This window comes from Drosophila mauritiana, chromosome 2L (genome assembly GCF_004382145.1).
Source record: "Drosophila mauritiana strain mau12 chromosome 2L, ASM438214v1, whole genome shotgun sequence".
Taxonomy (NCBI): Eukaryota; Metazoa; Arthropoda; class Insecta; order Diptera; family Drosophilidae; genus Drosophila; species Drosophila mauritiana.
The window spans coordinates 13085162-13105592 of NC_046667.1; the positions used below are offsets into that span (position 1 = coordinate 13085162).

The window sequence follows — 20431 nt, forward strand, 5'->3', positions numbered from 1 at the left end:
ATGATATGGAATTATTTAACTACAAATTAGTTAGGAAATAAATTGACAAATATAATACTGATGTTATATTAGCCGTGGCTTTATTTAAATAGGTAATTTTGTGCTTAATCTAGAGTGATATTCTAAGTTATCATAAAGGATTGCATCTATTTCTTCTTTCGGTCCTGCGTACACTTGGGGCAGAACCACTTTCCCTTTGGCTTTGTGGTGAGGCCAACACACGCGAAGTGAAACCACTCAATGGGGCACTAAAATGGTTGAGTGAAAACATATACAACTGACCACAGAGTACATAAAAATCGGATACTCACGTCGGGATTGTCGCAGCCAATCATCTCTCCATAGGACACCTGGTGGCATAGGCAATATGTGGGCTCATTGGGGTCGACGGGCATGTCCATAACGTCGCTGGGATGAGTGGCGGCCGTGTGGCACGATTCCTTCTCAGAGTCATCAACCTCGACGGTTTTCTAAATGGATATGTTAGCAAAATGCGTAAGAATGGGGTTTCGACGACAGTAGAGGCATGCAGGTACATAAGTGAAAATGCAAACGATATGGAAGACAATGGATAATGCAGGATTTCTATGGGAATAATCTACAAAAGTAAAGAGTATTTCATTTAGGGCCAACTAAAACTGGGAAATAGTAAACAAACGAAAGTTCTAAGAATGTATATATGAGAATGTGGATGGTTTACCTTTTGAGCGCCCCCCTTGCGAGTTTCTTTTTCTTGATTTACCTTAGACTTTTTCTTTTTGCTACCTTGCCCGGCATTGCTGCTCGAATTGACACTGGAATTGGCGTTAGATTGGTTGTTGCCGCGCCCAGTTTCCTCATCCGAGGATGCTGATTTTTTCTTTTTGCCCGTCGTCTTGCTGTCCTTGGTCTTTTTGCGACCTTCTGTGCAAATGGAAACAAAGGAAGGGATCAGCTTAGCGATGAATAGATACTTTGGAACAGTCTTACTCTTGGCCACCACTTCTTCGGATTTGGCACGCGTAGATGAGGCCTTCTCCTGGATCTCGCCCTCGAAGCGAGCTAAATCGTTGTCCAGTCGCCGGATCTGCTTGTCCACCAGTTCGTAGGTTTGAATGGCCAGCTGCACCTTGTCGTCGCTGTACTCCTTGGCCTTTCCGAACAGCGCCTTGATGTCCTCTTGGCGCTCCCTCCTCTCATCATCGCTCATGGCCCCGTTCTCGCCCAGCTTGCGCATAAAGTCCTTGGCATGGCTATCGATGCTTTTCATCGCTGTTTGTGCTCGATCGTCCAGTTTTCGCATCAGCTTAAAATTTCTCTCCAGCTCCGTTGGCAGACTTTCCAATCCTGTTCGTAAATCGTGAAAAATACATATTTTCGAGTGATTTCCATACTTAATTATCTTCTTACCGTCCAAATAGGTCTCTAGGTATATAGCCGAAGACATTTTCGGTGTCAAATATCGGACTTAACAAAGAATATGGAGTGTGTAAGCAAAATTCCAGCGTCTGTTTACGATAGCAACAGCTGTATTGTTGTACATGGGCTATTTAGAAATGACAACTCGCTTTTTAAAGTTATCGATTACTTTACAGTGGTTAAACACATAACCCAAAACAATTGGGCTGAGCTTTTAATAATAAATTATAAGAAAAAATAAAATATTTACATTAAGTAGGTTTCGGATCCATTTGTGGTAGTTATTCGATAAAACTATGAAAAACTTTTATTTACGACAGCGCATCAGCTGTTTTTGAGCGTGGTTACAACTTTATGATGGTTGGCAACTCTACCTCTAGTATACTCACAATCAAAAACACACTAATTTGTTTTGATAGCTCATAATTAAGTTTTGAAGAATGAGCGCCAGTTCCGGAGGATCCTGGATTAATGCCATCTACGATGAGGTAGCCCTCGAGGGTCTGGAGGGAGTGACATTGCCCTGTAAGTGATTTCGATGCCCTCCACACTTCAAGCCCAAGTTATTTGCTCATGATTTTAGATCTCTGGGATCTGCTGGCCAGGCGACTGGAGTTTTTCCCCTCTCCGCTGCCTGACCGCATTCGGGAACAGACGTGGACCTTGCTGCTACGCACTCCGCCTCACAAGATCGAGTTCTTTGAACTGCCGGCGGAAAGACCACTAATGCCCTACTATGATCGCCTCAACGACATCGACGAACAGCTGGGATTGCCCGTGGTGCCCGAGCAGTGTCCGTACATGTTGTTCCCGGCCGCCTATGTGCAAGAGGGCGACATCAAGGGTAACTGCAACGACTTTAAGACCCGTAAGCTGATCCCTTCCAGCGATCTGCATTCTCTTAATGCCGCTCAAGCCACGGAACAGTGGGCAGGCAGGCTCGTAGTGGTGGCCTCCCAAGAGCTGCGGGAGACAGCACTCACGCCCGAAAGCCTACTGATGCCCAAGAATCTGCCACTGCCCAACTACATCTTCCTGGAGACCATCGGACGGTCTCGGTACAGCGGACACACCACCGCAGGCCCTTGGTCGCTTATAAACTACAGCAAGGACACAGGGATTCTCTTCTATATAAAGTGAGTTTCATGAACTATACTTATATTTAATATTTAAAATTACATTCTTTACAGAAACAAGTTAATAAATCTGCAGCTGATTATTGCCCAGAACTATAACGAAATTAACAAAGGACGCATCTTGGTCTCTTCGCTGCTGATGCTACCGCGCTTTTACCGCATCTACAAGAACCACTCTCAGGAAAATCTTGAAAAACTATACTTGGGGATAATGCGGGCGCCAAGCCGCCAAGTACCCGTCACCGAAATAACCGATCTTCTAGGCCGTCCTACCAATTTTAAGACAAAGAAACTCCTGGTGACCCACTCCTTTCGTAAGTTCTTCGAGACTAAGCAAGTTGAAAGGCCCGTTGCGCCACTGACCAAGTCGGGAAAGCAGTCCAAAGCAACCACACGCAAGGTGACAGTGATACAGCTGCGCAATCCGAATATGCAACTGAAGGACCTGTACAAGAACGACGACAGCGAGGAGAATCAGGTATCAGAGTTCTTGGATCTGGGCCACTGCTTTCTTGATATGCCTCCGGAGGAGGAAGTTTTTCGCGCAGTGGCGAGATTCGGCAAACGTGGTCTTAATAGCAACGAGTTGTGCCACTACACGGGCATCAACGCCACCTACATGCGACACTTTGTGAAGCGAGTGAAAAAGCACGGCCTGGTCAAAGAGTACTCTGAGCAGGTGGGAAAGAGCCGGCAGTTCCGCTTTGTGGCCGTAGGACATTTGGGGGACCTTTCAAAAGAAGACGAGATCAAGAAAAAGGCACTGGAGATTAGGTGTAAGGATGAGCCGGTAAGTATATATATAGTAGAAAAAGCGTTTATCCAAATATATCTGTATCCCTATATAGAATATTACCGAAAGCACTGATGTCCTGCTGAAGGACTTGCCCGAGATCGTGACGAATGCCCGACCCATAGCGTTCAAAATTAAGAAGACCAGAGCGGCCAATCAGACACAGCGCCAAATTAATCGCCAGAAAATGATCGTGCGCCAGATCGACCAGAATTGTTTGGTGTCCCTGCCCCGCGTATTAAGATCCCTCCAGGAAACGGAGCGGCAGGCCGGCTTCAAGGACAGCCTATGTCGCCGCTCGTTGATGCGCCTGCTGCGTCCCATGGTTGAGGAAAATGTTATAAACGTGTTCGAGATCACACTGCACTACAATCAGCGGGTTCGGGTCTACCGTTTCGCCACGCATCCAAAGATCGGGCTTGACCACGCGGTCATGAAACGCGAGATTGTCAAGCTAAAGAGTAACTTCCACTTGATCACCGAGGAGCGCATGAAGCGGCCATCTCAGATGGCGCCCAAAGAGCGCAAGGAGGTACTCGCTCGTCGAAAACTGGCGCCAGAGCGTTCAAGTGCGGTGTTCAAGACGCAGGCACCCAAACTTCTTTTAGCTAGGACACTGCACGAGTTTCTCTTCTATTTGCACCACGAGCTGTCGCCGGAACAGAAGCCCCTGTGCATGACCGCCGAGCTTGTGCAGCAGTGGCAGAAGTCAGAACCGGCACTGCAGCCGCGCCAGTTTTTCGACGAGTGGCAGGCGGATGAAACAAAGGTTCAGCCCTACACTGAGGATATAGGCTGGCGCACTTTTATACCGCCGCTGCCGCGCTACGTGGACAAACCATCTGGCTGGCTTTACTTCATGGATGCCATGGACCGAATGCCGCTCTCGCTCTTTATGCGTATTTGCCGCATTGAGCGCGAAGCCAGCGACGATTTGCGTCTACAGCTTCAGCATCCCATCCGTCAGCACTATCTGCTTTCCCAGCTGAAGCTGGAGACCATTGTGCCACGCCTGAAACTGCAGCAGCTTTATGTGGGCACTCTGCGACTGCTCAACAATATGGGTCTGATCCAGGTGGGCAACACTATTTTTCCTGAGCTTAAGTCCACTTATAAGAATCATTCGTATTTAGGTGAGCGAGCAGAAGTTAGGTCGTGACTCCCTGCACCGCTGGGTGTTCCTGAATCAGCGAACCAGCTTGCTGGACACGACTTCCAGCACTGAGCACAACTATATGCAAGTGAGCGCCGATCGCTCGTATACGAAGCTTAACTTTGAGTTCTCCAGCGTGGAGCAACTGGGCAACTATTGGGCCAAGTTGCAGCACATCTGCATTTACACGAAACTGGGATACCGCAAATCGTTGAGCACGCAGAGAATTCTGCCGGCGCGTTTGAAGGTCCTAGTCTTCCAGCCAACGGTGGAGTTCGATCAGGCCGTCGAGCTTGACAATGGGACAGTTCCTGGTGATCACCTGGGTGCCGCTGGACTGAGCTCCAATTTGTTTGCCCACCAGTTCCGCCACTGGTCGTGGGTGCAGCGTCAGAATGGTGGTAAGTCGAATGCAGCAAGGGAAAAGGCCAAGAGGACAGTCCGGAAGCGGGCAGTAATTACGCGCCTGAAGATTGGACCCCGACTAGCGGTGCGCAAGGCACGCGAGCTATCTACCGGCAAAACTTTAAAGAAGTCATCCGGCCCTCGAGACGATATTGATCGGGATGCCCTGCGGAATATGCGAACATTGCGCGTCAAATGGGCGCCAGAGGAGGATCGTTTGCTCAAGATGGGCCGGGCAGTCTACATGTTCATTGATGCACCCACTATGACCTTGGCCTTGTGCGACTTGGCCGTCGTCTGCCGCGATTTGATTCGCCGCTGGCTGGGCATCTGCAACAAGACAACACAGGCCTGCGTTCGCCGCGTTCAGTTTATGGTGAAGATGAAGCGTGACATACCGGACGTTCCCAGCTGGATCTACGCTATGCAAACGCAGCCACAGTTCAACACGGTGTACAACGAACGATTTCTCAGCCAGCTGAAGCGGGACTATCCCAACAAGACTGATTTTCAAAACGCTCTAATGACTCACTTTGCTCTCATGATGGCCAAACTGCAGCGTATGATAGCGAAATCTGTAAGTTAAATAGAAGTATCACATGTTGTTCATGCACTTATATCTTTTTTTGCATACAGCAAGGTTCAGTTAGTCGCCAGTTTTTGCTGCCCGACTCCTTGGACGCCTTCGGTAGCCAACTACGCGAGTGTCGATCGGCGCACGAGGAGCTGCAACTGCTCTTCCAGGACCCCGCTTCGGAGACGGATCTTCAAGTGGCCGTAGCTCATGGCGTGTTGCATAGCAACATATGCTGTGCCAAGGACAAGACGCTGCTGAACCTGCAGACTTTCGAGATCTACAAGCACTTCTCCGAGGAAGTGCTCAACTCAGCATTCAACAAAGCGCGCGCAGATTCTTTGCTAGTAGCGGTAAAGCGGCGAAACATTCAGTCGGCGGCCAGCCGACAAATCTCCGGACCGGGCCACTTGCTGAGCTCAAAGTACAAGTACCGCTTGATCTACACCAAGCTGACACACTTCCTCTACGACTGCTTCTTTGCTTTGGACCAGAAGTTGCGGGCAGGCCAGGAGCAGCAGCTATCCTCGCCGCATTTTGGGCAACTACTGGTGATGGGCGAGTGGTTGTCGGAAAACAGGCTGAGTCTTTCACTTCAGCTGCCCGCGAATATCCTGACCGTGGACACAACCACCGTGGGCAGGCAGAGTGGTTGCCACTCGGATCGAATTTTGGATCATTACAGCTGCATTTTCGACAATGCGCCGCAAACCGAGTACTCAAAGCGGTTGGAGGGCGAGTGCAGTGGACGCCAGGCGTCGCGTGTGCGATTCCATCCGGCCAACCTGAGCTTTCGCCTGCCGACCAGTGCTTACAACCAGCTATCCAAGCTGCAGTTGCGTGCTATGCATTTCTTCTGTGCGTTAGATGCCTTGGGCGAGGCCATCACTTTAAGTCAGTCACGTTTGGATCAATTCGATTGTCCCTTCACCAATTGCATTATGCGCAGTGGCAACTATTTGAACGCCGTCGAGCGGATTGCCCACGAGCAGCGACCCATTCTCCGGCAACTGGTGGCCGATGCTTTGCCATCGCAGCAGTTCGTGCTGGAATCGCATCCAGCGGGCACACCCCTCACAGTGACCAACGCGAATCTCCTGCCGTTTGCCCAGCAACTGGAGGCGTTTTGGCGAGAAAAGCAACAAGCAATGGAGCTGAAGGACTTGGGTAAGACGCTAGCGGAACGAACCCAGCACAAGCTCACCGACTGGCGTTCCATTTGTGCCGAGCTGCTCGATGACGAGCCACATGCATGGGAGACGGAACGCGTTCAGGAGTACGAACCCGCCCTCAACAAGGAAGAGCGTGCCCGAGCGCAGGATGTGTTTGTTGTTCATTTGCCCACCATTGGAATTAAGGTTGTGGAGCAGCCAGAAGGCAAACAAACAATAGACAGCCTGCGTACTTCAGTGCTCGACAAGGTCCTTAAGTATGTCTTAACTATAAACTTTTCCGGCTTGTTATCACTAACAACTTCTTTTGGCTTACTCACAGAACTACATATTGGCAATACACCGAGAACAGCTTTGAAAGTCTTCGGCCGAAACTGCAGGAGAGTGGATATGACGATCGTGCCATCCGCCACATGGAGGACATACTGTACCACATTGAGAAGCATACACTCGGTGTGAAGGGCCTGGAGTTGCGTAGGATATTTCCCCTGGGAGATTTCCTGTTGGAAACACTGCATCTACTGGCTGACCACAATCTTATCAAGCGAGTGGGCATTGTTAGTGTAATGTACGTTCATAAAAACCACATCCGCAATTGGGTGGTGCACACGTTCCACATCAAGAGATTGGAGCGGGAAAAAGTGCAGCCCATGGTGGCGGCGGCACCTGGAACACTCCTAGCCGTCGTTGGTCACAAGCGCAAGCTGGAGGCTCAGGAGACGACTAGCTCCGTTCCAGAAAAGCGGGTGAAACTTATGGAGCAACTGAGCACGGAGAGTGAGAGCGACGAGCCGAGCGGATCTGCTTCCAAGCGGCCAAAGAGGATTACACGACAGGAACCCTCCCTCGAAGTGGCCAATGCCACGCTGGAAGCTTCACGGGATGCGATTGCCATGCGACCGCAGCCTTGGATACGGGTGAATGCATCCCTCAATCGACGCGTCCTCGATCGCTGGATGGGCGCCGTTCTCAGCGAGTGCATCGCTCGCGTCGGCTGCACCGTGCACAGTTTGTTTCTGAGGTTCCTCCACTTGGTGCCGGTGGACGTCATGTTCCTGCTGGAGCTTCTGCACGATCTGGGTTGCATACAACTCATGGAGATGCGACCTCACAAAGTGCATGTGGAATCACTGCTGGATGATGAGCATGAAGACGGCGATGAGCAGCCAGTCACGGAGCTCTACGATCCCATGCAGACATATGTTCAAGTGCATGGCAATGCAATAGGCAGGCTCACCAACTTTATTGGCCTAAAAAAGTACAGCACTGAGTTTATTTAGGATTCGGCATATGTTTACCTTGTTAGTAGTTTAGGAGCACGAATTCAACGACTTTTCTTAGATTGTATGATCAAATTTCAATGATTTCGTTTTATCTCTGATTATCTCTCTGACTGTTATTTTTTTTCGTTTATCAATTATTGTTATGTTTAAGTAAGTTTATCCTGTCCAACCTATTCATTTTGCATACTTTTTTAAACGTTGATAAATAAATGTAATTTATCTAACTGATAGTAAAGCTACTGTGTTTTAATCTGTAATTTTAGGATGTTTAATAATAATTTTGGCAACTGCAAAGATTTTTATGTCGGATATTCAATTGGCTATATATTCCGGATAAGAATAAAAGTCTAGGCTTAAATCGCATCTATGGTATAAAGGTATATATTTGCCTTTCAATAAACATGACAATTTAAAACTCCGTCATCTGGTCTAAGCTGATGGTTAAAGTTAAGTTGATGATTCATGACGTACACAATATAATATTCCTTTCTTGTGTAGCTTCCACACTGTAAGCCAAGCTTGATAGAAAGAACACGCGACCGTTTTTTTTGTCACCACGAATTCGCATTCGCGGCGTTTGTTTAATTTTCAATTCACGAGTGGTTCCTTAAATCCTGGACTAACTTTAGCACATCACTACCGGCGACAGGTGTTTACCGCTTGCCTCCGACGCGAGGAGCAGCCTTCTGCGTGACCTTGGCGGCCTTCTGCTTGGGCGCCGACTTCTTGGCGGGAGCGGGGGCAGCAGCCTTCTTGGCGGCCTTGACGGCACGCTTCTGCTCCTTGGCCACCTTGATGGCCTGGTCGCGCTGCGCCTTGCGCACCTCCGGCTTCATGTTACGCTTGGCCAGGATCTCGGCCAGCGAGGCGCCGACGATGGCACGCTGGAACTTCTGGGTGCGGCGGGTGCGCTTCTTGGAGGCCTCCTCCTCGATTCCCTTGCGGTGCTTCCGGCGGTACAGCACGGTCCACGTAACCTTGCGGGGATTGCGCTTCATCAGGTAGGAGCGCTCGCACTTCTTGTCCAGGAAGGTGAACGACTGAAAGCGTAATCAAAGTTCATTAGCCATCCTATATCGCTAGAGCATCTTCGCCGGAAACTCACCTTGCCATCGATCTTGACCATGGTCTTGCCATGACCGGGGTAGATTTTGTACCCGCTGAATGCGCACAAGCCAATTCTGTAAATACAAACACTCTCATTAGCAGGGGCACTGTTTACTATTGCCGAAATGGGGTTAGACAATGCCGAATACCATAATTAACCGAGCATTTCAACGCTTTTCATTAACGTACTTCATCTTGCTGGCGTAGAAACACGAAAAGAAAAGAAAACGGAAGTGGAAACGAAAAGCAGAGCCAAATTAGTGTGGCTGCCACGGGCAGACGAAAAGACCTAAAAAATACCACCACGTGCCGAAGGCGTGCTGTTAACTGCGCGCTGTTAGGCGCACAGAATTCAAAATATTAAGGGCATTCTTTTTGTATTCTTATTTGTTGTGTGTTATAAAATACACACAATACAATAAAAAATACAATGTAATGCAATGCAAAACCCTCAAAACCTTCAAATAAAAAGGAAAAGAAATTGAGTTGTAAAATTCTGTGCAATTTTTCTGTACTTTTTATCTTTTTCTAATTTTATTTACGTTTTTCTCAATTTTGGAATGGACAAATTAAAATTTTAAGTCATTTACAATGGAAGCTACTCTTATTGTGTCGATGCGCGCATAATTTGAAACGAAACTCATATTTAGTCCACCACTGGATCCGCTTGCTGCAGCTCCAAATCCTCCTCGTCGGTGTCATTTATTTGTAGTTTCTCCCTGAGTTTTCCAACAAATGGGTACTTCTGCTTGTACTGCTGTTCCCACTCCCGCAATGTGTTCATTTGGTTGCTTGAGAGGTCGCTCAAATCATCAAAATCCTCGCTGTCATTTAAGTACTCTGGTGAATTGATCAAAATCCTCGAAATATCCCGACCGGCATAGTTTGGATTAACGCCATTTCGTCCGTAATAGTGAACGGATCGCGAGACATCGTAGATATTAAAAATGATAGCCACCAGGATGCGACCGTCCGCCCGTGTGCCGTCATATTTCCGAAGTTCCCGAACCGTAAAGTCCTGCCGCAATGGCGGAAGATCCACTTCCTGATCATTATCATCACTGAAGTGTGGTTCCTCGCCGCTCAGACGACGCACAAGAAACCCCAACTTGTAGAACAGGACACACGATATGATCAAAAGGGGGACATTGATGGGTGCTTCCCTAACGGAATTGTAGAATCTGCAGTACCAGCTGGTGGGGTGTTCCATGCCCTTGGAGCTGTCAGCCATCCTGGTGCTCCCAATTTCAGAGTCTGGATGAATAAAGTGAAAAAATTGTATATAAACTCCCCTGACGACTGCCTTGTACTGGCTGTCCTTTGTTTATTGACTGAAGTATTTAGTTAGGCCTTCTTTTTCTGAAAATTTAAGTACACACCAATAAATCAGGGGATTCGATACCGATGCCGGGATACGTATTAGCCCTTTTGAGATAGCTTGAACCTTGTGGAACATCCATATCGATTATATTACACTCCTTAATAAAAGTATAGCTATTGCTTTATTGAAATGCAGAAATGGGTATACAATGCTGTAAGAAAATGCTGGTCAAGGTATAACAGGGAAATCAAGGGATGGGCTGATGCATCTCGAATACAGTGCGCTCCATGGCGAAAGTGCGCTTGGAACGCTGTATGGCGATATTTTCCATGGCTTCGTTGAAGTCCAGAAGGGCCTTGCTGAATTCCGAGTCGCTCTCGATCATCCTGAGGAAAATGGTCGCCTCGTCCTCAACCTTCGGCTCCATCTCCTTTTTGGCCTGACCCTTCTTCTTCTTGGCCTCCAGCTTTTCCCTGGACTTGCGTTCCTCCTCCAAGAAGATGGTGGTCAGGCGCTTCTTCAACTTGATCTCCTCCTCGCGAGCCTCCAGAAGTTTGCAGCGCTGTATCTCCCGCTCAAACATCTGAACTTTCAGGAAATACATTAGAAAACATTGGGATCTGAAAGAGATGGTAATCACCACTCACCGACATCATGAGAGACTTCTCCTTGATGGTGGCACTTCGCATACCCTCCTCCAAGCGGAGCATCAGGCAATCGCCGTTGGCCAGGCTCACGGTTAGCATTGTTCCATCCGGCTTGAACACCAGATGGGTGACGGCGTACTTGTATTTGATGGTGAGAATCGGTCGGGTGTGGGACATCAGCAGGTCCCAAAACTCCAAATTGCCCTTGTCGTCACCGATGCAGAACAGCGAGCAGCGTCCCGTGCTCCAGGCACCGCTCAGCACCTGGTTTTTCCGGCGGAAGTAGAAGGTACTGGGGCAGTTCTTCACCTCCTCCGACCAGATCCGCACCCGCCAATCACCCACCACCAAGAAGTTCTTTACAAAGAACGGATTACGCATTACGCAGCGAATGGGACCGGCAAAAAGTTGATAGGCAGCAACGATAGTATCCTGCGGATTGGTGCCCTTGCGATTGCCCACGAACAAGTAACCCATATCGGTGCAGAATATGAAGCGCACTGGGATGGTGTACTCGAACTCGAGGAAAGTTACCCCATGTGCATCCTGGCGATTTTGAACTGTCTGGGGATCCGGTTCGGCCAGCACCTCATGCACCGGCATGAGAAGATCCCGGGTATCCCAATACTTGATGGACCCATCCAGCGAACCTGAGTAAAACTCCGTGTTGAGCTTCGAGTGCACCCAGCAGATGGCCGTGGTGGCCTCGCGATGACACGCCTCCAGAGGGCACATGCTCTTGGGACCACCCTGGTTCTCGGTTAGCCAGAAGCCCACCTGACCCTCCTGGAGTCCACCCACCATGTAGGTCTCATCCCGCATGCACACCTTGGCGACCCGCACGACTCTACTTGAATCGTAGTGGGCAACCGGTCGGGTGGCATCATCCAAGTTCCAAATGTAGAATGCATGCGGATTATCGTTGCCGAAATCGGGAAGCGTGTTCAACTGCTTTGTGTAGTCCGGTGTCAGGCTCATTCGATTGGAAAAGAACAGGAGAAACTGATTGGGATCATTGTTAAGCCATTCGCACGTCATCAGCTTTCGCGATGGGATCCACAGATCATGAAAGACATGGGTACCCCTGGCAGCGATCTTCATGCTGATGCCACGGCCCAAATCCTCTGGTAGATCCACAAAGAAGTCCTCGTAGATGTTGACTGCATTGTTGGCCGAACTGATGTCCATTGCGTCGTGCATCAATTGGTTCACCTCGATGCCCCAGGAGTCATCGCGCTCGACCTTTTTGCGATAACGCATTGTGGACTCCTCGTCCATCATGTTGACCTCCTTGACGTTCCAGCCGCCTTCGTAGTGATTCAAGCCATGGGAATCCAGGGTCACGTTGTGTGTCAACACCGAAGATGCTGCATACTGTTCGCTCAGCTGCGTACGTTCGTTAATCGGATTGCGCAGTATGTATTTGAGGCGCAGCCGTCCACTCGGCTGCACACTGAGGATCATCTCGTTGCGGTCCGTGAAGAGGCACTGCCTCCCGAACCGGCGACGCTCCCGCGAGAGGATGAACTGATTGCCCAAGGTTCCCATTGCAATCGATTTAACAGCTATCAAATATATATAAGTTTTGTTTTTATCACAGATATCATAAGAATTGCGGAGATATGCGAATATCCCTGAGTGCTACTTTTCGGAATGATTGTAGGTATTAGGTTTTAAAAACCGTCACTGGAAAAAATAACAAAGTAATTTTAACGTGTTTCCTTCTTGAACAAATCTATGAAATTTAATGAAACCGTGCGTAGAGATATGCTTTTATATCTGACTTTTTACTCTTGGAAAACGTGTTTTTTAAAGCTTGTTCCTAAAAACTATTATGAAATTTAGTCTACAATATAAGATTTAAATTTATTAGTTACATAACTACTATTATGAAATATAGTCTAGAATGTAAGATTTAAATTTATTAGTTACATATAATTTTTACCTATTTATCTTGTAGTTCCTTCGAAATTTCCTTAAATAAGGCAACTTATTTATATATTATTTCAAATATATTTTAAATCCAACGCTGTTAATTAACAGTGAAATAACAGTTTCCGGTGTTTTACAGCATTCGGGTTTTACAGCATTCGGGAGACCATTTTACAAACGCTGCTAAACGCGTTAGTGTGCCTGTTGCGGGTAGTAACAGGTAGCCAAGATGCGGTCACACCGCATTGTTAGAACGCGGAAAACATTCAACTTTTTCGAAAGCAACGCCTAATTAACCCAATTAAATAGTGCGTAAAAAGTACAGAGCAAGCTTTGTTGCATTGGCATTGAATGCCCGAAAGAGAATTTAAGCATTTAGCATTATGGTGAGTTGCGGTCTATGCAAAGTGGATGATGTACTTTGTCTGTTTTGATAACCCTCTGCACTAACTGTTGATTTAGAAATGGATCTGCAGGAATTCCTTTCCCTGGAACGCCAACAACTGCAGAAGGATCGCCAGCGCCTGGGCACCCAAAATACCCGCCCCGCCGCCCAGCTAATGAAGTCAAACGACTTTAAAGTGCAATGTCGCAGGGCCAAGGAGTTTACGGAGTCCACCGAGTCCAATGAACTCGCCACACAATCGTCTTCCTTGGCAACCGGCGGCCAAAACGAAGAACTTCACTTGGACTTGCACGAGGAGGAGGAGCAGCAGCAGGAGGAGGAGCAGGGTGTGCTGGCCTCCCACCCCTCGAAGTCCACCAAGGAGCTAGCGAATCAGCGCCAGCTGCTCGTCGGCAGCGCTCGTCCGTATAAGTCGCCAGATGCGTCGATGCGACGCAATTTGGAGAACGAGCGGCCGCTCAGTGAGAACCGCTTCCCAATTCATCGTTCGGTAAGTGCACTGAAAGAATAGGGTATTGAATATAATTGTATTAAAGGTAGTACCCATTACTCTAGACCACAAAAGTTTTAAAGTATTAAAATTGTTTTGACTTAGGCATGCAAAGCAATATTCATATTAAATTGCATGCACTAAAATATAAATATTTGTTGAACAAGTTTATACAGGATGCACGTTATTCCGTATTGAGTTTGATTTCGGTGCAGATCCATTGAATCAGCGTTGAAGATCGAGCTCTAGAATGTGCGTTGCGCTTCACTGGCGCCTCTTACCGCATCGCATCGCCAATTTGTCTGGCGATTGGCCATAAATGTGCGAAATGGTTTTCTCTACGCCTCGTTGCGCTGCTCAGCTTTTCCAAACTCAATTTTTTCGGAATCATCGCCTTAGTTGCAAAAAAGGTTTCACAGTGCTCTTAGTCTTAACTAGATACTTGTGGGCAATTTGGTGAGTCCTGGACATTTAGAAAGCCTTAAGTATAATATATATTACTATTTATGTTGTTATTGATAAAAATATAACAATTTACATATTTTCGAACAATTTAAATTCAATTTTAGCCTTTACTAAAAAGGGCTTCTATAATGCTTCCTAAAATGTTGTTTAAAACAACAATAATAAAAAGTTCTGCGTTTTAAGTGTATTTATTAGTTCCTTGTGATTTGCAAGCACCTGTATGCTCATAAGCATCAAGCAATTACAATTTGATAATTTATATCAAAAAAATTCCCATTGCAATTGCAAAACCTTAAGATTTTCTTTGTAACTTAGTTAAATGCCTACAAAACTTTCCGGTTTTCAATTTGCATTATTTAAATGCTTTGAGTTCTCGGAGGGCTGCTAAATAATTGCTGGTCAAATCGCTCACCCTACCGCTTGGATTGCATAGCCTATTAGTTTGCAGCCTACCTAACGCGTGTGTGTGGATTAGAGAGCAGCGCAATTAGTTGGACATTTTAATTATTCACATTATTTCGTTAGACTTGTCCGTGTTTTGTTGCGTTTTGAGTGTGGCCTCGTTTCCTTCCGTTATCAATGTTGCATGGCCCGTTTCTAGTTGCTACTATTTTCTACTGTGGCAAGTCGATTCCGTGCTCCAGTTACCAACCATTTTGGCTCTGTGTGAACAGGCGACCATTCGCCTAATGAATTGGCTGGCACCGCTCTCAGTTGTAACTTGAAGCTCGTTTGTTGCGCTTGCTTTTGTTTGGCCTGAACTTGAAATTACCAAGTGCCAATTCGGTTCTCTAAAGCAAACATACCCTATATACCCACAAAATACACCTTTATGAGGTGAGGCGTGCCGCTGATGGCCGGCAAATCAAAATCAACGAACGGAACGCCATAAAAAAGGCAGTCTAATTGACTTCATTTGCAAACCGGCGAGCGCCAGAAGTTAACCCAAAAATCAGAGTGACGTAAAGCAAATATTGAACGATTTCTAAAAATGTACAAGCAGACCAATAATATATACATAGTTATATACAATATAAATTATTCACATATATCAAGAAACTGTCTGTCTTCTGCTAGACAGCTCGTTATAAAAGAATATTTCTTCATATTTCATATTCCAACTTATACCTTCTACCATATTTCCTAAAAGGATTAATTTTGCCGACTCATTTCCCTTTTTAAAGTGCATTGGTGTGAAAGTGCACAATTTTTAAGTGTCAGACACGCCCATATGCAATTGCAATGTTTTCTATAAACTGCTGATGAATGATAATGGATATGGAAGTTATGAATATGAAGTATGCATTTAAAAGCCACACAAAGCCAGAGAAAGTAGTTTATTCCATATATTTTTTAGGAATAGTCAAACTAGTAAAGCCAAAATGAAGCACGAAAGTCGATTGCCAATAGCTGTTTACAAATGTACTGTGAATGAAAGTCATGACCTGGACAAGGACGTGAGCAGACAAGTGGTGATTAAAAAGGTTGTTAGCGATGGCTGGACTAATCGTTATGATGTACTTTGAATTAAATTGAGGTCATCTGATTGTCGAAGAATTAAAAATACCTTTCAAAAATCGGTTAAATGTCCTTGAACTTAGAGAGATGCGTGACAACAACAAAGGGATTCCAGTCCCGTTCAGCTTTCGTACGCATTTTCATTAATTTTCGCGCTTTTCGTACACAAACTACCTGGCACTTAGTTAACCCAATTTTGATGCGACACGCAATCAGATCCGATGAATGGACGTAGTAAGCCGGGTCGTTAAAGTTCGCCACAGTGGGTGCCAGAACTTTAAGGTGGTTTTAAATATTAAAAAAAATATTTAAAATGCCAAAGTCGAAAATGTGGAAGGAATCGAATAATATATATAGGTTCCTTTATTTTGTTGTCGATGTCTGAAAACCTCAATATGAAATTGCACCCACTGTTTCTGGGCTCTTGACTTCGGTTAATGGCACAAGAAAAACTGAGCCCACCTTTTCCCCCACCTGAGATGAACTGCGTGACCCCGTAATTTGAATTCCTTCTTGCCAACACTTACTCTTCCGATTTGCAGTCTTCATTTTGATAGTTCCCTTGACCTAAATTACTGGAAAGGCTTTGCTTTTACAGCTTTCATCGCTGGACTGAACGCTCTGCCAACTATTAACTATCATATTCATAAATTGCACTTAATTATGCAACGCAGAAACGTTACTCGGATATCCTCAGACCATTCAGGCACTTGCCTGAAATGATGAAAACGTTAAAACCCACTTTAATTAAGGCGCACATCATCAGGGTTAATAGTGAGTGAAGCGTAGTAATGCATGCAGCTAATAAATTGAAGTGCAGGTTCCCTTCGACTAAAGGAACACCAGTGGGCTGAAACAGCTGGGTTTTGTTGATAACCTGGCGTGGAAAGGCGTCTCAGCCGAGTGCTGAAGGCGCCTTCAGTCGTTTTACGAAGCGCCTCGTCCTTTATGTTTATTATTTTTGTTACCCTTCACAAAACAAAGCATTTGTGGATAAAGGTAGCCAATCAAAAACATGGTGACAGCCCCCTAAACACTTGAATACTACAAAGAAATGATTTTAAGTTATATATTTTGTGATCCACAAATAGAAAAGGGTACTGGAGCCTATAGTACGGATAAAGTATATCTACATATTATAGCCAGATGTTTTACTTACGATTTTATATTATGCTTATAAGACATGTACATGGGTAGTAGCTTAGTCGACCCCTTGTCTTAAGTTTGATGTTTGTATTATATATAATTTTGTTGATGCCATCGGTGCACGCGATTTGCGCCGTCGACGGCATAAAAATTATGTGCAAAAATGGCAGTAGGCATTGTGGAGTGTTCGCTGGAGCAGCTCCTGGTGAAGTGCTGGTGCTGCTGACCCCAAAAGCAGAGGAGGAACGAAGCCAGAATAATTTGTGGCCCATGCCACATGTAAAAATGTATACGAGTTTCTTGCTGGTGGTTAGTGTCGCCGAAGGGAACACAGGGAATTAGAAACAAGCAATGGGCGCGATAAGGAATAAGGAATATGTGGATATATACATATGTATATACTTACCCCTCAAAGGAACCACTCACAAGTAAGGACGACGGCCCACTCACGTTCGTTTTCTCTCTCGCACGCAGGATGATATGGAGCAATGGGTTACGGACACATTTTATTCGTACTTCCCCGGCTTTAACAATGAAAATCAGAAGCGGCAAAATTATTTGCGTGAGCGACAGCGCGAGAACCAGCAGAACTTTCTCAAGCACCAGGTAAGCGTTTCAATATTACCATGAAAATAGTTTGATTATGTGCAAAAATTCATGACGCCCCGTAGTGTTAGATTTACGAGCTTACAATACATGTTTATCATGTTGCTTTTACTCCTGTAGATGCTCCATCCGCCGGCTAGCAAGCATCACAAAGCGGAACAAGTGAGGAAGACAACACAACCAACTGCGGTTCCAGCACCAATCCGCTCAAGCCAATCCAGCACAAGCACCTCGAACCACAGCACAACGGATAAGACTGACCTAGAGTTAATTGTAAATAGTAATCCCAACTATGTGCCGCCCAAAATTCGGCCGGGCACAACACGTCATAAACTCCTCCAGGATTTGGGACATGTAGAGCTGTCGAACATTGTAACAGGAGATGGTATTATGGAGCGCAACCTGCGAAGTGCCGAGCTGGAAACAGCTCGGAAGAAGGACTACCAGCGGGATCTGATGCAGCAAATCGATGAGAAACGTCGCTCCATAGAATTGCTAAGAGAAAAAGAGCGTCGACAGGAGGAGGCTTTGACCAGGTAATATAAGGTTGATTTTTCGTAGCACATCTTAGTATTTTACTATGAATATTAACTTACAGGCGACTGGAGGCACAATTGAAGACAATACAGTTGGAGGAGCAGTTGGAAAAAGAGCGCGTGAGAGCTGAAAAGGTAATATATTATTTGATAAAACTACTGCTGTTATTAAAAGCCATTTTTCATATATTCAAACTAAAATTGTCATAGTTTCTATAACCCAGGATACGTTTGTATTGATCGACCAGTTAACTTGTTAATCCTAGAACCTTCAGTTTATTTATATAACTAGATTAAGATCACATATCAGAAAATTCGATTACGCGCTATTGTCGTTGATTGGTATTACCATTATGTTTGGGACCAAAATAAATGGTGTAGGTTATTAGTTGTAATTGATAGGAATATTAGGGCCTCTGATTTCGTTTATCCACATCTAATGATAGCTAATTGCATTCGAGTCCAGCGTTATTAATTGAATAAAATTCCTCTTACTTTTCTTCACTATGCTGACAGGCTCGCATTGACTCGGAACAGAACCGCTTGATGCGCGAGCAATTGTTGGCTAAGCTGGAACAGGATGCCCAGTTGCTGAACGCCAAGGAGACCAACAATCTAGCCGAGACGCCCAGGACGTCGCGCATCAAAGGCAAAACCAACAACACCACCAATATAAGCACGGATAGCAGCACCAATCGGGTGTACAAATATTTCAGTAACTCTGCACATCACGAGTACAGACGCGGTCAGCCCTTGCCGCCGGCCGTTGAGTTGGACTTTGAGGTGCCTCAAATGGCCAAAATCGAGCGCGAGTGCTTCCATCTGTGCGACAAGATATGTCCGCTTTGCGATGAACCGCTGAAGAGCTACGAGAGCTGCTGTCTGCGATGCCAGCGGAAACTGGCCCTCAAACTAAAACAAAAGGACACCAAGCAGATTGGAGACAATGGGGAAAAACAGAGCGAAGACTCAGAGGAGAGAGAGGAGGAACGAGATCGGGGTGATTTTCGGGAGGAAGATCCCGACCATAACTGCCAGAGCAGCTACGCTCTGGTGTGTCACAAGTGCGAGCGACTGTACGCCATGTGCCCCCAGTGCCTGACCAAAAGCGATGTCTGCCGGGCATGCCAGCGGGAACGGAATGTCTGCATGAACTGTCGCCGAAATCTCTGCACGTTTTGCCTGGAGGAAGTTGCCTGCGGCAGGGACACAGAGCGCACTCATGTTAATGACAAGGAATCCTTTGGAGATCCGCCTTTAAACAATTCGTTTCAAGTTCTGGAACTAAACTATGCTGTGCAACCAGCCAAGGACTCTACGTCGAGTAATCTGGCCGATGTGTCGCCACCATATTCCGTTAACATAGCGCGGAACTCGGTATTCCATGCCGACTACAAGGCAACGCCGGTGAAGCCGTCTATCCTCGAACAACTGCCAGCGACTTCGGGTAGTGCCAACACCAGTTTCGAGCTGGACAGCGCCGATGAGCAGACTGTGGAGCGGGTGCGACGTCAGACGGATCAGCGCTTGTCGCGCTATCTCAAGAACTACGGCGATCTGGCCACCAAGCAGAATCAAAAGCTAAAGCAGTCGGAGCTGCATCGCAGCAAGAGCGAGTCCCGCCATCGGGGCACTCAAACGACACCGCAGTCATTGGCCAGGAGAGATGTTGTTCTTCGGGAAGCTGCCGGTCCCAATCTATCGATGCCGCTGCTGCGGGAGATGCCCAAAATGACGCGACAGGAGACAGGTGCACCCTTGGCTGAGAACGGACAGCGGAAGATTGAAAATCTAAAAAAGCGCTGGGAAGTGAGTGAATTAATTTAATATTAAATGTTAAAATTTACACATGGATTTCATTATAGGTTCCTGCAGTGCAAAAGTTCTCCGTTTCAACATCATCGCCTAAAATCCTAACTCAAGTGGGAGCCATAAGAAAACAGTTGCAGGCAGCGCGATTCTTTGACGATGAGCTTGATCCGGATGATTATTAATAAGGTGTCAACCACTCGTTTTTAGAATAACGAAAATGATTGGATTGACAGCTCTTCTAAACCGAGCAAAACGAATTTAATTATTTTTTATGTCTTCACATTTGCCATTATTATTTCACACTTATTTCATTTTGTAAACAACTCGTGTAGTTATAACTTTATAGTGAGCTGGTTCCAAGTGCTTCGGCTGTTTCATTCAGCGACTCTAATACATAAGCCATAAAGTTTGTTAACGTTTATTGTTCTTATTTTAACAAAAATTTATTAACTGAAAAGGTTTGAACAAGATAAAGTCAATAATTAAAGAGGAACTTACCAGAATTATATAAAAAGTTGTTAAATTTCTAAA

The 20431-nt window shown here is 46.1% G+C and overlaps 6 protein-coding genes across 9 annotated transcripts; 2 read left to right on the plus strand and 4 right to left on the minus strand.

Annotated features, from left to right (window-relative positions):
• Positions 1-58: 58 nt before the first annotated feature.
• LOC117150955 (inhibitor of growth protein 5) lies at positions 59-1525 on the minus strand. Of its 2 annotated transcripts, none has more exons than XM_033318134.1 (5): positions 1390-1525; positions 970-1326; positions 743-903; positions 312-470; positions 59-248 (listed from the first exon to the last, which is right to left on the minus strand). In XM_033318134.1, the coding sequence occupies exons 1-5, from the start codon at positions 1424-1426 to the stop codon at positions 147-149; spliced, it is 816 nt and encodes a 271-aa protein (XP_033174025.1). In that variant the 5' UTR covers positions 1427-1525; the 3' UTR covers positions 59-146. The 2 variants fall into 2 exon arrangements, with proteins under 2 accessions (XP_033174025.1, XP_033174024.1); XM_033318133.1 differs by having other exon boundaries at positions 701-903.
• Positions 1526-1838: 313 nt separating this feature from the next.
• On the plus strand, positions 1839-8149 carry LOC117150953 (general transcription factor 3C polypeptide 1). 2 transcript variants are annotated; one of them, XM_033318126.1, is made up of 7 exons: positions 1839-1923; positions 1982-2534; positions 2589-3324; positions 3383-4402; positions 4461-5462; positions 5522-6888; positions 6954-8149. In XM_033318126.1, the coding sequence occupies exons 1-7, from the start codon at positions 1839-1841 to the stop codon at positions 7909-7911; spliced, it is 5721 nt and encodes a 1906-aa protein (XP_033174017.1). In that variant the 3' UTR covers positions 7912-8149. The 2 variants fall into 2 exon arrangements, with proteins under 2 accessions (XP_033174017.1, XP_033174018.1); XM_033318127.1 differs by having other exon boundaries at positions 1846-1923; positions 2004-2534.
• A 307-nt stretch (positions 8150-8456) lies between these two features.
• LOC117150956 (60S ribosomal protein L24) lies at positions 8457-9305 on the minus strand. The gene is made up of 3 exons (XM_033318135.1): positions 9211-9305; positions 9020-9095; positions 8457-8954 (listed from the first exon to the last, which is right to left on the minus strand). Exons 1-3 carry the CDS (start codon positions 9213-9215, stop codon positions 8568-8570), a joined length of 468 nt encoding a protein of 155 aa, XP_033174026.1. The 5' UTR covers positions 9216-9305; the 3' UTR covers positions 8457-8567.
• Positions 9306-9535: 230 nt separating this feature from the next.
• LOC117145840 (probable steroid-binding protein 3) lies at positions 9536-10344 on the minus strand. The gene has a single exon (XM_033311651.1). The coding sequence runs from the start codon at positions 10250-10252 to the stop codon at positions 9668-9670; it is 585 nt and encodes a 194-aa protein (XP_033167542.1). The 5' UTR covers positions 10253-10344; the 3' UTR covers positions 9536-9667.
• Positions 10345-10504: 160 nt separating this feature from the next.
• LOC117150745 (dynein intermediate chain 3, ciliary) lies at positions 10505-12745 on the minus strand. The gene is made up of 2 exons (XM_033317778.1): positions 10990-12745; positions 10505-10925 (listed from the first exon to the last, which is right to left on the minus strand). The coding sequence occupies exons 1-2, from the start codon at positions 12535-12537 to the stop codon at positions 10590-10592; spliced, it is 1884 nt and encodes a 627-aa protein (XP_033173669.1). The 5' UTR covers positions 12538-12745; the 3' UTR covers positions 10505-10589.
• Positions 12746-13144: 399 nt separating this feature from the next.
• LOC117143462 lies at positions 13145-20408 on the plus strand. 2 transcript variants are annotated; one of them, XM_033308177.1, is made up of 7 exons: positions 13145-13307; positions 13384-13817; positions 17421-17552; positions 17673-18088; positions 18151-18223; positions 18605-19897; positions 19954-20082. In XM_033308177.1, exons 2-7 carry the CDS (start codon positions 13386-13388, stop codon positions 20080-20082), a joined length of 2475 nt encoding a protein of 824 aa, XP_033164068.1. In that variant the 5' UTR covers positions 13145-13307; positions 13384-13385. The 2 variants fall into 2 exon arrangements, with proteins under 2 accessions (XP_033164068.1, XP_033164076.1); XM_033308185.1 differs by lacking the exon at positions 13145-13307 and having other exon boundaries at positions 13386-13817; positions 19954-20408.
• Positions 20409-20431: the final 23 nt, after the last annotated feature.

What these genes read in the sequence shown, in the direction of transcription:
- LOC117150955 (XM_033318133.1), bottom strand. Translation starts at nt 1,426, where the DNA reads ATGTCTTCGGCTATATACCTAGAGACCTATTTGGACG. An exon ending in CCTAGAGACCTATTTGGACG is followed by an intron (nt 1,327 to 1,389) that starts GTAAGAAGATAA and finishes ATTTACGAACAG; the next exon opens with GATTGGAAAGTCTGCCAACG. An exon ending in CGAAGAAGTGGTGGCCAAGA is followed by an intron (nt 904 to 969) that starts GTAAGACTGTTC and finishes CCATTTGCACAG; the next exon opens with AAGGTCGCAAAAAGACCAAG.
- LOC117150953 (XM_033318126.1), top strand. Translation starts at nt 1,839, where the DNA reads ATGAGCGCCAGTTCCGGAGGATCCTGGATTAATGCCATCTACGATGAG. An exon ending in AGCGTATGATAGCGAAATCT is followed by an intron (nt 5,463 to 5,521) that starts GTAAGTTAAATA and finishes TTTTGCATACAG; the next exon opens with CAAGGTTCAGTTAGTCGCCA. An exon ending in GTGCTCGACAAGGTCCTTAA is followed by an intron (nt 6,889 to 6,953) that starts GTATGTCTTAAC and finishes GCTTACTCACAG; the next exon opens with AACTACATATTGGCAATACA.
- LOC117150956 (XM_033318135.1), bottom strand. An exon ending in TGGTCAAGATCGATGGCAAG is followed by an intron (nt 8,955 to 9,019) that starts GTGAGTTTCCGG and finishes TTACGCTTTCAG; the next exon opens with TCGTTCACCTTCCTGGACAA.
- LOC117145840 (XM_033311651.1), bottom strand. Translation starts at nt 10,252, where the DNA reads ATGGCTGACAGCTCCAAGGGCATGGAACACCCCACCAGCTGGTACTGC.
- LOC117150745 (XM_033317778.1), bottom strand. Translation starts at nt 12,537, where the DNA reads ATGGGAACCTTGGGCAATCAGTTCATCCTCTCGCGGGAGCGTCGCCGG. An exon ending in AGAAGTCTCTCATGATGTCG is followed by an intron (nt 10,926 to 10,989) that starts GTGAGTGGTGAT and finishes CTGAAAGTTCAG; the next exon opens with ATGTTTGAGCGGGAGATACA.
- LOC117143462 (XM_033308177.1), top strand. Translation starts at nt 13,386, where the DNA reads ATGGATCTGCAGGAATTCCTTTCCCTGGAACGCCAACAACTGCAGAAG. An exon ending in GCTTCCCAATTCATCGTTCG is followed by an intron (nt 13,818 to 17,420) that starts GTAAGTGCACTG and finishes TCTCGCACGCAG; the next exon opens with GATGATATGGAGCAATGGGT. An exon ending in ATCTAAAAAAGCGCTGGGAA is followed by an intron (nt 19,898 to 19,953) that starts GTGAGTGAATTA and finishes ATTTCATTATAG; the next exon opens with GTTCCTGCAGTGCAAAAGTT.